Source organism: Carassius gibelio, chromosome A18, assembly GCF_023724105.1.
Source record: "Carassius gibelio isolate Cgi1373 ecotype wild population from Czech Republic chromosome A18, carGib1.2-hapl.c, whole genome shotgun sequence".
Lineage (NCBI taxonomy): Eukaryota > Metazoa > Chordata > Actinopteri > Cypriniformes > Cyprinidae > Carassius > Carassius gibelio.
Window position 1 is genome coordinate 27,165,291 of NC_068388.1, and position 15,500 is coordinate 27,180,790.

The 15,500-nt window shown below is 37.5% G+C and overlaps 1 protein-coding gene across 4 annotated transcripts in view; it reads left to right on the forward strand.

The window, feature by feature from the left end:
- Nucleotides 1–15,500, forward strand: part of gse1b (Gse1 coiled-coil protein b) — a 195,772-nt gene that overhangs the window by 168,145 nt on the left and 12,127 nt on the right. For 3 of the 4 annotated variants that reach the window (XM_052530743.1, XM_052530744.1, XM_052530745.1), the window contains 3 exons: nt 2,631–2,828; nt 11,323–11,534; nt 15,246–15,412. In XM_052530743.1, the coding sequence (XP_052386703.1) occupies nt 2,631–2,828; nt 11,323–11,534; nt 15,246–15,412 (577 nt within the window). Of the gene's footprint in view, nt 1–2,630; nt 2,829–11,322; nt 11,535–15,245; nt 15,413–15,500 lie in introns of those variants that run through there. The other variant, XM_052530742.1, reaches the window with a different exon arrangement.

Genomic DNA, 15,500 nt, shown 5'->3' on the forward strand with positions numbered 1-15,500 from the left:
TTTATTTTTATTAAATGGCTGGAAGTGGTACAAAAAAGTCTTGCTGGTGTGAATTGCCCATTAGTGCTTGTTCTCATCTGTTTTGCAGTTTAGGAAGGGGGTGGAGCATAGATGTGCCTTTAAGAGAGCGAGACATGGGGGAAGGAAATTGTTTTGGTGGAAGAGCATGTCAGAACATGTCACCACCTCTGGATCAGGATCTTCATGAACACACACAGAAGTGTGTGGAGAGAAAGACAGGGAATCCCCTCCCCTGTCTCTCTTTCTGTGTTATCTCAAAGGGGCAGAGGAATTATGGGTGGAGAGGAGGAGGGTCATGTGACATTGCACCAGCTGCTACACTGAACCTTTCACTTGACGAAAGGGATTGTGTGTGTCTGTGTGTGTGTGTGTTGCTTTGTTTGATAAGCTCCAAACGTTTTTTTTTTTTTTTTCTGAAAGAGCGACAGTTTGTGAACTAAGGAAGTACATGGAGACATTGTGCTTGACATTAATTTAAAGGTGTTGTGATTGTGTGCTATTGTGTTTGCGACTCCCATCATGCATCTGTGAGCTGGTATGTGAACAAAGTTGTGCTGTGCAACCACTGTGTGTGAAGGGTCAGTCTGAGGATCAGTGTTTCGTTGCTGCTGTTGTTTGTTTCATTATTAACTGTTCTGAGTGGTTTGTGTGTAGTGCAGTGGGTGAACGGTTCTTCAGAGAGCTCTCCTATCTGTATGTCTGCCTCTCGCACCCCTGTTTGTACTGAAATGGTGGTGATCTGTGATTGGCTCTAAGAACTGGCTTATGTTTCTAATGCCGTGAAAGAAAAAGCATGACCTCACTGATTGTTACTATATGTAACATATATCCTGCCCACAAACAAACATGGAGCCTCTTGGTCATTGTTTTGTATTGAAAACACATTTGATGATTTTATGTATTGTTTTATTCATTTTAGAATATCTAAAGCTGCCGATGATGTTTTTTTTTGTTGTTGTTGTTGTTTTCTTGCATATTTGTACTGGATCTGTGTTAACGACCGAATTAAATGTTTCTCTTGCAAACACACTGCACTTTTGTTCAGGGGTCCAGACAGAAAGATTAATTAAGGAGCCATTGGCTCCTATAAGAAACTAAAATAGGTGCCAAATAATTTTATGGTCCACAAAATAAACTTTTTTCAGTCATACTGTCATGTGTCACTTGGCCAATGAGTTCTTCTCCTCCTTCTCAATATATATTGCACAGATCCTGATTTTTTTTTCTTCATTAGTAACACTTATATAGGAGGTGTGGAATTTTATCTTTAGCCCCTTGCATTCTTTCTTATGTACACAACTGTCATCAGATTAAGTAAAAATGTCAATATGCAATAGCACCATATGGATATTTAACAAAATGCTCTTCTTAATAGTTATTTTTTTCTAGCTGAACAATGAGTTTATGGAAACTGAATGGTTATTCCAAGGTAAATGTATTGTTGCATGGTATTGTTTACAACTGTATGAATTTTCCGAACTTTGAAACACTGAATGAGGGATTACATGAGACATGTTGATGTCCATTCATGTTTATTTGATACTATATTAGTAAAGAGAAAGAAATTATGGGTTCACATACTGCTTGAACTGTGGCACTGAAGCGATCGCTCATGTTTGAATTCAGCAGAGTTTTAAAGCTGATTCTTTGTTTATAAAAGGTAAACAGCACAATGCTTTTTTTTATGATATCAAAACGTTATATTTACGTTGCATTTAACTGTGCAATAGTAATACATATCTGTCAGTTTCTTTTAAAGTAAACAAATGTTTTATTTTGGCAGAAATCTAAGTGTATTTTTTTACAGAAGCATAATTTTCCAGATGCTTGGTGAACTCTCAGAACAGTTCTGGTGATGGAGTTTGTGTGGAGCATCACGTATACTTGAGTATATGTAGCAGAAAACAGCTTATTCTTTCTGAACACACACATACTATATATTTGTGTAAATTGCTGCATTTTGCATCCTTTCTCCAATTTTCCAAGTTATGCGTTTTCTTTAAAACACATCTGATCGATATCAGGTGACCCCAAAACCAGCCTAGCTACACAGGGCTTTCCTTGATGTCTGGCCAGAACAGGGCCTGATTGGGCACCAGTAAGTTAGTGGTAAAAGGTCTCTTTCTCTCGATCTAATAGTAGAGATGCTTACATGCATTTTTCCAGGCCTGTGTTCTTCTATTTTTAGTCCAGATTTAACACATCACTTCTGCGTATGGATTTATTATTATTTCTTAATTATTAATATATATATATATATATATATATATATATATATATATATATATATTTTGTCATTCTGTATTTAATTAGTGTAAATGAAACACAGCATGTTTAATCCATTCATGTTTTATATGTTTTGGTATATATACTCTTAGAGTGTGTGTGTGTGTGTGTGTGTGAATCCTGGCAGACAGACAAGCTGACCTTGGGCATAATCTTTGACCTCTTCTTCTTCACCTCTGTCCTGCAGCTGTTAGGGTCAGACAGTGCTTTTTGTGTCAGGCTTTTTACGTCCTCTCCTCAGTGAGTCAAACCATGAGTACAGGGTCCATGTATTTCCTGTTTATTGCTTTTAATTTCCCACTCTGCTTCTCTGTCTCCTTCAGGCATGAGCCATGAGCCAAAGTCACCATCGTTAGGCATGATTTCCACGGCGACCCGCACCACGGCAACAGTCAGTCCCCTCACCCCGTCCCCCCTCAACGGTTCTATTGTGCCCAATGGCAGTCCTGCATCTCAGTCCACCCACTCGGGATTTGCTGCCGCCCTCCGCAAGCTGGCCAAGCAGGCAGAGGAACCCAGAGGTAAGCTGTGACCCCCTGACATTTGATCCCTGACCCATGTGTCAGTGCTCCAAGGAAACAGATGTACCCTGAGTGTCATCCCCTTATTGCTATGAAAATGATACTTTAGTGGAATTCAAACTGGATTGAATGAAGTCTGCTTTTCCTGCAAGTCTTATTCATGTTAAGTGACCCACTTGTGATAGACCACAGTGTTTACTATGGCATCATCTCAACAGGGTCAGTAGTTCATGGCTCGGGTCATGATCCAGTACTCTTGGCTTTTTTTTAATGAATTTCATATTTGAATCACACTTCTTTCTCATTTGAATTAGATCAACTGTGTTTGCCGTTTTTGTTAGATGGGTTTTTATTGAAGATGATCAAGTTCATAAATGTTATCTGCATCTGAACCTGCGGGGCAAACACTACATTGACCAACCATCATAATTGTACAGCACTACAATGGAGAAGTTGATATTGCTGGTAACTGCATTTTTATATTCAGTAATATTCTTCAAAATAAAATAACTCGTAACATGTTACTGTCGTGAACATTCCAAATCATAGCAAACAGCGTGTCACTCCAGAAAAATGCAAAACCTGAGAATTGAGTCCAGAGGATTCCACACCATTCCTAGATGCGTCATCCGCGTAGCTGTAATTCATAGGAGGGGAATATGCTAATTGTGAATGACTATGCATGCGTGCCCTATTACGGATTATTAAAATTCATTAACATACACGCATTTAACTATCAAATCTGACCTTTACCATGTATTTGTGATTTCAGAGGAGAATTTTCGGTAATGTGTCAGTTACTCCGAATTTACTCATATATTTCCGAATGTTTCATGAATGAGGCCCAATGAGCATATCTTTAGAAAACACCACTCCCTCTGGGCACTCAGTAATCCAGCAGGATCCAGAAAAAAAAAATCTGTCATCATTTACTCACCCTCGAGTCACCAAACAGTTGATAGTAGCCGCTGACGGCCATAATATGGGAAAAAAACTATTTGGTTTCCAACATTCTTCAAAATATCTTCTTTTGTGTTCAACAGAAGAAAGATATTCATACAGGTTTGGAACAACTTGAAGTGGGTAAATGATAACAGAATTGTCCTTTTTGAGTAAACTATCCCTTTCAGAAAGGAAGTAACCAGTTTGGACCAGATCCTGCTGCATCACTGTGTGCCAACAGAGTCTATCGTTTTCTACAGATACGTTCCTCACGTGAGTCTGTGTACACGGATGGTATTTGTGTATGTGGCCTGAGGAAGGTAGACACACACATTCTCTATGTGGTGCTCGGCTATGTTTGTAGACAGTGTCTCAGCAGGGAAGCAGTCTTTAACAGTCTGCCAGAATACCACATGCTTCCTGTCTTTTCCTGCTTGTCCCCTAGTGTGGGTGCTCTCCAGCAGACCCAGGAAGAGCTCTCCATTTACAGAACACTTTTGTGTGAATGGCTCCAGCACCCTGCTGTGAAGATGTCTGAGATGTTGTGAACCCACACAACATCACTTGACTTAAATTTTATGTATCCCAATATGCTGTGTGTAAAATGCTGGATTTGCAAGACCAAAATCAAAACCTGTCATGTTCCAGTTCAGATTTTACCAGCTTATTTTTCTTGTTCTGTGCATAATTTGCATTGTGACCTTTCTCAGCTGCTTCAAATAGTGTCTGAATTTGACACAATTTGTGAGATACCTGACAGCGAATCAACAATGAAAAACGATTCAACAAGATATCCAAAAACAGATCTTTGAGTTATGCCAAGTTACACATTTATTTGTCCCTAAATGCCAAATATAAAGCAAACTCTGGTTGGTTGACCATATTATATCTTGAGCAGTTGGGCGCTTCTTGGTCAGTATAAATTGCAACGTGGAGACTGCTGATGCTCGGCTCTAGCTCTCTCTAGCTTTGTTTCATCACCTGTGTTAACTTTGCCTTCTGTTTCCCATTGAGTCTGTATATCTGTAGCCCATCTGTGGGTGGCATTTAAAAACAGATAGTTGATGCACATTATGGTTAGGTCACTCTCACTGTTAAAAACAGCTCTAGAAACGCCTCTTCCCAGTGTCTGTCTGATTTGTCTCCAGTCCCGACAGCTGTAGGCGGGCTGCAGGAGATTACAGACTGGGCCAATGAGACGGGTGAGCGACAGTAATCTCAATGATGGCAGGTAGAGTGTGGGTTGACTTCCAGTTTCCCAGAATCTTCATTTATTTTAGTTGCTGAGGCAAGAGAGTGTGTATATAAACATTCCGCTCCTGCATTGAGATTTCCTGTTAAAGAATGCATTAACCTGCATAAAATAATAATGAATGAATTGAGTGAATAATCTAAATGAATGTAAAATATATATTTATATATATAAGTTTGTGTGTGTGTGTGTGTGTGTGTGTATTGGCCATTCTACAGAATTGATCCAAAGACAGAGTTAAAAACATCCCCAAAAAATTGTACGTATGTAAATTGTCAAGTATCCAAGGTACATATTTCTAGTAATTGTCTAGTTCAATCTCATATTGTATTTTCAGATAGATACAGGAAGTTCAGGAATATTTATCTTCTCCCCAAATGTATCACTACAGAAATACAGTAATTATAATTTAAATGGAGGGATTAGCCTATATTGAACTATTAAGATTTTGCTTACATCTACATTTTTATATATTTATATATATATATATATATATATATATATATATATATATATATATATATATATATATATATATATATATATATATATAGTATATTTTAGAAGTAAATCAATAAAAATCTTATTTTTTACAATATTGCAAGTATAATTTATGAAATTTGATTTGTATTTTGAATCCAATTTTCCTTTGTAAAAGGGAAAAATCATACTGATTAAAAATTGATGTATTCATTAGTTTGAACATTGAACCAAAAACTATTATAACATCTTAGTTAATAATTTAGTATACTTTATATTTGACAAAACATCCCATGTTTTGGTAGTGACTGCACATATTTTTCGGTAGTGATGGTAATGCTTTGGTAGCGCCCACATCACATTACAGAGTTTTAACTTGCATACTAAAATGCTACTAAAACATACTAAAAGACTTAAAACTTGCATTACTGTACTAAACTTTTGTTTATTTCCCCCAAATATGAAGATTATGTGTTCCCTTTTGTCACTACTGAAACTGATGACATGTTTCGGTCGTGACTGTTTCATTAGTGACAATTTTATGGTATAACACCCCAAAAAAAGATTTCAGTACCTAAAGTATATCAAATTTTTTGATATTGACAAAGGTGTTTGGTAGTGACATTCCTTAGATTTACACACAGATTTTTAAGATTTTTAAACACATTTACCTTTAAAATGATGGGCCAATCTACTTAGCTATGAGAGTGAGAGAGAGAGAGAGAGAGAGATTTCTTGATCATAAATGTAGGGGTGTAGTTAATTTCAGTCTCAGCCATTGGACTAAAATATATGTTTTGGTAGTGACATGGAAAATACAGGACATTTTTAGCATAGTTTCTAATTTACAAAGAAAATATAAAATATAGATTTTTTTAACTTATACTTTTTCAATAAATTAAAAAGATAATATATATACATAAGTTAAATTTCGGGGTTAGATTTAGGCACAGCAACTTCCCAATTGAAAGTACCCAATAAATTATGATTTTATACATATTAAGCTTATTGATATTTTAAATATTATTGGGTGTTTCAACAGAGAATAGAAGAAACTTAGTATCAATCAATCAATCAATCACCTTAATTTATATAGTGCTTTAAACAAAATACATTGCGTCAAAGCACTGAACAACATTCATTTGGAAAACAGTGTGTCAATAATGCAAAATGATAGTTAAAGGCAGTTCATCATTGAATTCAGCTATGTCATCTCTGTTCAGTTTAAACTCAGTAAACATCTAAGATATAATATATATATATATATATATATATATATATATATATATATATATATATATATTAGCTGTAAAACAGTAACTTGTGTATGTAATAATCAGTTAATTATAAATGAGTTGTTATACAAAGATTTAAAATCTTTTTTTTAACTAATGTATTAATTAAATTAGTAATAATAATTCATTGAATACATTTTTTTAAATATATTTACATTTATTTTACAATTATTTATTTATGTAATCATTTATTTTTGTATTTGTTTGCATAGTTTTATCTATATTTGTTTTGTTTTGTATTTGTTTACATACTTTTATCTATATTTCACAGCTATATTTCCTCCTCCAATGTGATAGTGAGGGACTGGTCCATTTAACCCTATTGTCAATATTGGATTACAAATGCTATTCAACCATTTATGTGAATGTCAATTGTTCATGGTCAAAAAAAATGTTGCAGTACACAAGTATTCCTTTCTGAACATGGCCAATATGTCTCTCTCACAGCAGGTGTGGTGTGTGTGATTAATGAACTGCTCCGTGTGGACTTGGATATTAAAGGGCTCATCCTTTATCCAGCAGAGACACCGGAGTAGAAGGGAGGAGTGAGTCTCTTCTTCTGGTTGAGAAGAGAGAGTGGCAGGCGTAGCCCTAGGGGGGTAGAGGGTGCCCTGTTTTTTGTGGCCCTCCATCTGGAGAAACCGGCTGCATAAACACACACACACAATATTATGTCAGTATATAAAAAATTCTATTTATGTGCGTTTTGTATTTTTATGCTTCATTACAGTATCATGATCTCATTTCCAAACTACTGGATTCAATTGTAAATGTGGTCGCTTTTGCACTATTTGTGTGGCGTGTGGAGTTGCTGCCTATGTAGAATGCATAAAATTAGGCTTTTATGTGATTTCATTTCAATTGAAATCCTGCTGTGGAAAGAACAGAACTGATGTCTTTTCGTTCAGAATGGTCGTGATATCTACTGTTTCGCGGAATGAACAATGTGAGCGCACCAAAAAAACAATCACGTGTGTGTTTGTGTTTGTGCTCAGGGCAGCATATGGACTGAGGCGTGTTGAGTTCTGCTTTCACACCAGGTGTGAAATGGACTGTTTAATTAACTGCTGATGCCGTTTTAATGCAGCCTGAAACGTGCGTGTGTGTGTGTGTGTGTGCGCGGTCAGTATGAGGCAGAGGTGGGTTAATAGACAAACCCTTTAGAGAACAGAGATAAACATCAATCACATGGGCACACACACACACACACACACACACAGTCGCTCTCTCTCTCTGCAGTGTGAAATCTGTCCATTTTAGTGACATTCAGAGCATGACAGGAAGTGTTGGAACCTCTAGTCCATATATGGGCACAGCATCCTCTGAGAGCAGCTTGCACAGCATTGCACTGAATACATTTGAATATCATTAGCATCTCATAAAAGCGTACCAGTTTGACTCAGATGGTGTGTGTGTCGATGAGAGGCCCATCTGTTCATATGTGTGTTTCAGTTGAGAGAAAAGACAACCATAAAACCTGCTTGAGAGAGATCTGATGTCTGCCTCACCTTCACACACACATTCTCTTGTGATGATGTTTGGTGCAGTAATTTAGCACTAATGCTGTAAAGATACATAAAATATAAATGTGTATGACAGATCCACGCTCACAGGAGCTGCAGGAGGAGGAGGATGTTTGATGGATGAGTCCATGCCGGAGTGAATAAAAGAGAAGAAAGCTGTAAGGGCATGGGGGTGGGGAGTGTCTCACTGCACATGTGCCTGCAGTCCTGCTGAATTATTCACTCAGCTATATCAGTGATGACTACAGACATCACCACACACTTGTGTAATAGGGAACTGCCTCAGTAGGCAGCAGTATAAGGCATCATATGCATTACACTTCTGACGTGAAAGCAACAGTCTCATCCCAAACCTTATTTTTGTCCAAATTCCAGCAGAATGGTATTCATCCGTCATGCATAAGGCGATACCATAATGCAAAAAGAAAATCCAAGATGGCAGTTGTAACCAGAGATATGTTGATTATATATTTACAATGACACAATTAAATTCTGAAACGTTTCAATAATTAAAAATAATAAAAATCTTTCAAGCAAGTTTGTGTATGCTTTGTATATTTCTGCTTATCAGAGAGATAAGTCATCTGCTTGTATTGGAATCTATTGTGGGTCAAATCGTTCATTCACTTCACGAGTTGCTACTCATGTAGATTGCTCTAAATCACTTATTCAAGAGGTTCAGTTTCAGCGCAGGGCTGAAATATCAACAGTGGTTTGATAAAAAAATAAAAAATAAAAAAATGACCGGTTATTATCTGGCCCTTTCAAAAAGAGGGACTTATGAAGGTATTAAGTAAGGCTCAGAAAAATGTATATTCATATGTTTTGTTTTTTTTCTTGTTTATTGTTAGTACGGTAAGCACTCTCTTAACCATCCTTGCCTTTTTAAATAATCATTAGTTGCAGCCTGTTTCAGTTGGAAGAGAGGCTAACGTGTGTGTGTGTGTGTGTGCATGCACGCAGTAGTCAGCCTGTGTTAAATGACTGAATGAGACAGGAGGAGACACTTGGGTCTTTACTGGGACTCAGCTGCTAATTGCTGTTGTGGACTCTCTCTCACTTTCTCATTCTCTCCCTCCCTCTCTCTTTCACTCTATCTCTCTGCATGCATGTTTAATGGTGTGCAGCTGTAATTACTGCAGCAAGTGGCTCCTCACCTCCACTCACCTTTGCTCCTCCCTTGCTGTTGACAGAAACCTTTGTGGCATTTCTCTTAAAAGCTTTCTTTAGAGAACACCAGCTCCTAATGGCTTCCCTCAAGAGAAGCCCGTTTTACAGACATCATCTGGGCTTGAATGTCTTGACTCTTGAACAGGGATGAGATGACTGAAAAGTAGTTCTTATTCGGTTTATTACACCACTCAGTTTTTAAGACATTATCGGAAACAAGCCATTGAATGTGCATTTTTGGGCCAATGCAAACACAACAAATGACTCTTAAGAGCTTGTTCTTTTAAGTTTGCTGAATTAATTAGATTAATTTATTGGAGTACAAGTCATTCGTTTAATCAGACCTGACTTGAACTAAGAATCATTACTCTGTTATATTTAAAGGCTTTTGAGATTTTGTGTGGCATATTTTCTGCACCAGGTAAAATTAGCATTATTGAAAGCAAGAGTGGGAAAAAGAACCCAGATCAGTCACTGTTAGGGCTGTCACAGCCCTAGTCACTGTGTATGCCGTTAAGTGTTTTTATGTATTTTATTTAATACTTTCAGAAATAACCTAAAATTTCAGCAAATATGGGTTTCAGTTCCTCCACTCCACCAGAAATCCTTAAAATGAATGTATTATACAAAAATATATATACTGCCAAAAGTGACATTTTTTATAAACAACATTTGTCATAAACACCAACCCTAAGCAAATTAAAGGAAATGTGCTATACAAATAAGCTTGATATGCTTCACCTAGCCCAACAACCACAAATTTTGTTGAAGTTGCATGTTGTTCTGCCATGTGTTGTTTCTTTAAACCAGCAGCTTATTCAGATAATAATAATAATAATAATAATAATAATAAAGCAAATTTTTTGGGTACTTGAGAAAACATTCTTTAAATAATAAAAAAAAAAAAACTAGGATGTGCATACATGTTGTTACATTAATCTTACTTTTAAAGTACCTTCTTAACCCCATCCCTAAAATTTCCCATTTCTTAATATCAATAGCAGCAAATGTCATTCTTGCAAGAGTTTTGGAGGTTAGCATGTGTGTATACAATAACCATTTTATATAAAATGCTTCATTTTATCATTTTAAGTTCATAGTAGTTAAAGACACCTAATAAAAAAGTGGGACCACTTCCTTCTGTGGGACACAAGACATGTCTAGCAAAATGACACCTTGGTCACCATTTGCTTTGACTGTATAGAAAGAGATGGAGTGAAAGTTAATGTGGCTCTTTTAAAAAAACATTTTTTAGCAAAAGTATTTTATGAAGACTATTCCACATGTGCCACATGACTAGTGTTATGTTAGACCCTGCTCACCTCTCACTGCGGACAGACTGAGAGACAGATGGAGTGTGTGTGTAGATATTTACTAATGATGGCAGCTTTAGAGAGCGCTGATTAAGCACTGAACTGTAATTGGCTGGATGTTCATGCAGATAAAGAATTCAGGATGAACACACAGGACTTTTTTTTTTTTTTTTTTATCTTGTCAGAGCTTTTCCTGTCATCTCTCTTCATGAATGCTCCTCCCCGTTCACTGTCTCCATCTAATGTTTGCCCGTAGGTTGTGTGTCTGTCTTTCCACTCCTCCAGAAGATATTTATATTTATATAGTATGTCCTTTCCACTTCAAACTGGACTAGTCAGAAATAAACTGGTGCGCACACAGTTTTAAGTGCAGAGATGCGTAAGAAGCTGGTGCAATGTGTTTGCAATGTGGCATTTTGAGTTTGCTTTTATTTATAAGCCACAATCTCCAGATAAATGGCATGAAGTTGATTACAAAATGACTTTTAAACTGTTTCTCTCCTGTTTCCTGTCATTTAGCAGGATCTTCCATCAGCAGCGAGTCATCTCCTGTCTCATCTCCGGCCACTAACCACAGCTCCCCAGTCAGTACGCCCAAGCGGGGCCCCATGGGTCCAGTTATAGTGCCTCCCGGGGGCCACAGCGTACCCAGTACCCCACCTGTTGTCACCATAGCACCCACCAAAACCGTCAACGGCCTGTGGAGGAGTGAGAGCCGACCTGTACGAGAGGTAAAGTTATACATGAAATCATCAAAACCCTAGAGAGCCCTGAAGACTGGAATAATGGGTACAGAAAATTGTACCATACTATATAGCTTTATTGAAGCAACACGCCTGAGCATTTGAAACTGTTTGTGGCAGAAACATGTACAGTGCTGGATTTTCATTTGCCTTGTAAATCACAGTGTAAGAATGTGTGTGGCATATGTTTGGGCAATACACAGACGACAACAGGACCAGCCCCCCCTCATCATACACACGCCCTCTGCCCCCCAGTGTTAACAGTGGCCCTGCAATGACACTGAACATCTGTGCCCTCACCCCCCTTCAGACACCCATAATAAGTGTATGTGCGCATTCGCTTTGATTAAGGATTACGGTCATCCTCTAATCCCACTTATCTGATACCTCTGGCTACTGCCACTCTCAACCTGAGCAACCCGGGGTGCTTTTTCACTGAAATGAAGCCGGCACTCAACTGGGAGGATCTGGGAGAGATGCAGCGTTCTGCTCCAGCCCTGGTATCTAGTCTGTGTGATGTTCCAGCTGAGGTTGTGTTTGAACACCTCTGACATCACCGTTTATGATGGGAAATGTTCAGATGCACATACTGAAAGATTCTGGGTCAGTATAGTTGAGGGTGAGGGGCAGAGGTGCTCGGGCTATAGCTCTCTCTCTCACACACACACATACACACACATACACTGAACAAAGAGCTCTCTGTCTGCTGCGCAACCCTTATTATTGCTGAGTTGCGTGTGTGCGTGCAGGGGGGTTAATCCCATAAACTAAGGCGCTCTATAGATATCCCCGACTACCTCAACCCCTGACCCTCTAGTTACATAAGCCAGCAGAGTGAGATACTGTCATGAATTACAAACTCTCTTTCCTCTCACTGAATAATTTGGTATAATTTTCAATAGTTGTCACACATATATACACATGTATGAGTTGTGATGTGCAAGTGTGGGGTTTTCACTATACTGAGCTGGTGTATTTTTCTGCCTGACTGTCTGCCAGACAAAAGCCACCGAGGCAGACAGAGAGAAAGACAGAGGAGCCAGGCATCAGGCAACCCTTGGCTCCATCACAACACACTCCTCTTTCATTATTAATGTGCATGAGCCCCACTGCGCACCTGTCACCTTGTACACACACATATATTTATGTAGCTCTATAAAAGTGGACGTGTCATATACTTAGGTTGTTTTTATAAGTTCATTATAATTACTACAGTCTAACCGGAAACCACACCAACCAACCAAAAAAAAAAAAAAAAAGAAGTAAAACCTTGTTTTTGTTTGCATGATATTTTACATTTATTTTATTATTATTATTTTAATTGAGGACCGGAGGCTTTGTCAGAACCTTTGTCATAAATTTGTCCCCAAACTCTGTCTAGTAAACCGACATATATAAACAGAGCTTGTATGTAATGCAGTCAATGACCAGAAGAGGGCGTAAGAGTTATCATTTATATTATTACATCCTGTATTGTTTTGGATTTTTTGTAACAAATAGCCATAAAAATGTGATGATCTAATTCTTCAAAATGAGGAGGTGAATTTAAAACCACACGGGCAAAGATGGGTAAATCTCCGGAAGCTCTGTATTTCACCCTAAAATCAGTTATTTGTGTAATGTGAGGAAGAAGAAGAAAAACAAAACAAAAACTAACTGCTCTGCAATAATGCTTATAAAGTTTTGAATGTATGACTGTATTTCTTGTAGGGTTATAGTCTACACCAGTATGTGACTGATATGATCAGTTAATTTAAAAGTGCATGAATTTAAAAGACAAAGATGAAATGGGATGGATAAGAATGTCTATACTTCGTTCATGATATAGGCTCATATAATAGTGTTAAGTTAGGTTAATATAATCATTTATTAATTTTACACACATTTTGTTTATAAATGTTATTTAATTAAATGTTTTTTAATTAAAAATAAAATGTTAATTTATTAATAATATTCAAGTCTGATTGAATTCCTTGACAAAATTATCTTGTGGCAACTATTTAATATAATGTTCCTATGCCGTGGCCAAGACAAATCTAGGTCAACCGAATGTGTTCCCTCCCAGTCACTGTAAGATTACTCTCTTATTATTATTATTATTATCTTATTTGGACATGTACAAAACATTCAAAGGTACAACATTTTTTCTATGGTGGTATCCTTAGGTACAAAATATAATATCTATATGTCATATTTACCCCTAAATCATACATATTGGTACCCCAAGTGTACATATTAGTACCTTTTGATAGGGTATCGCCCTAATGACAGTTGTTGTTGTTTTTTCTCAGAGATTCTAACAGCTTCCTTTAACTTCATCTATACTCCCAATATAGCACAACCTCTCATAGTTTATTGCTTAACTGTTATAGTGAAGGAGAGAGATCAAATGGGAAACGTTTACGGCATTTGACAGCCCCAAAGCTCTTGTTCATCTTGATTTATGTCGGTGTTAACTGAGAAGCGCAGAAACGTCCTTCAGACTCTGCTAATGGTGCTTTATGGATTTCAATAACCTCGGTAAGATGCAGTTAAATGTCATTAGCCTCTCAACAACCAAAGAAAAAGCAATGTGGCTAATGGCAAGGTCTTTGCCTTGTCCGACGGTCTGTTCTCTGCTGGATCAGGGTGGGGATGTCCATCTCAGATTAACCTCACTAATCTGCGATTTTGACTTGAACCACTTTTCTGCCTGGCTGCACTTCGGACACCTCCCTTTCCACTTGCAAGAGTTCACAGGAGCATTAAGAGAAGAAGACACTGATCAATGTGGGTGCTGAGTTTGAAGTTTCTGTGCTGCTAAGTTAAATGTGTTATACAGAAAGAGGCGAGAGAGAGGAAGTCACAACATTAGATGTGTTTCATATTTGTTGTTGCCTGTAGTTAGAGGTCCTCTAAATATGACTTTGTTGTACACGCAGGTTGTCAGAGCTACAGTAGTTCAGTAGTAGTTCAGTAGTACAGTGGTTCCAGGCATGAAAATCCCATTCATTTTCCCAACAGAAAAACAGAATTTAAGCAATAACATATAGATCTGTAAAGACAGAAATACCTTGAGTTTGGATATTTTTAAACAACAATATATGCTTCTGTCAATTAATTCTTTTTTTATTATACTTTTTTTTTATGTTTAATAGCCATATTCTTGTTGAAGATCTACTGTACATCAGTGGTTCCCAACCACATTCCTGGAGCACCAACACAAAGTGTTTCTAAAGAAAATACTTTTACAATTATTTGCTATTTACTATAACTATTAATTGGAAATCCATAGTTAGGCTAGATATCTTTATGAATTTGGGGTGGGAACACATGGTGAGCCGGATTGGAATGGCCCAAATTAACAATTCAAATATGTCATTTTTACATGAGAAAAAACATGAGCACTGCACAGATTAGAGCCAGAGAAATCTAGTCTACCTTCATGTGCCCAGGTAAAAATATGAACAAATGTATTATTATTATTATCATCTTAATCTTGTTGTTTTATGGGGCTGGAGTATGTGAAGTATAAATGCCTCTTGAGCATCATCTGCGGTGGTTTGCACCACATCAATCATAAACAAGGTTTTACATGCTGTGTTTAAATTTTTAGGCACATCTGAGAAGTGCTTTACATTTTGGAGTTTGCTTGGCAAACATGGGCAGCATGTGAAGCTGTAATAGTTCAAACAAAACGCTCCTCTCTTGTCTTTCTAGGCTGAGTCAGGTCCCCGTGGAGTCAGCCGGGACCGGTTAAGTTCAGAGGCTGCTTCTTCCCAAGAGAAAGGGGGTCCCACTGTCCCTTCTCACCTAATTGGAAACCCTTACGCATTTGGCTTGACGCCCACGTCTGTGATGCAGGACTCACGCTTTCAACCTCTTAAGTGAGTATTACTTACGAACTGTGGGAGATTGACTTCACTGCTAGGCCTTTAGTCTTTCACTGAACAATCAGCCTGAACTTGATTTAAC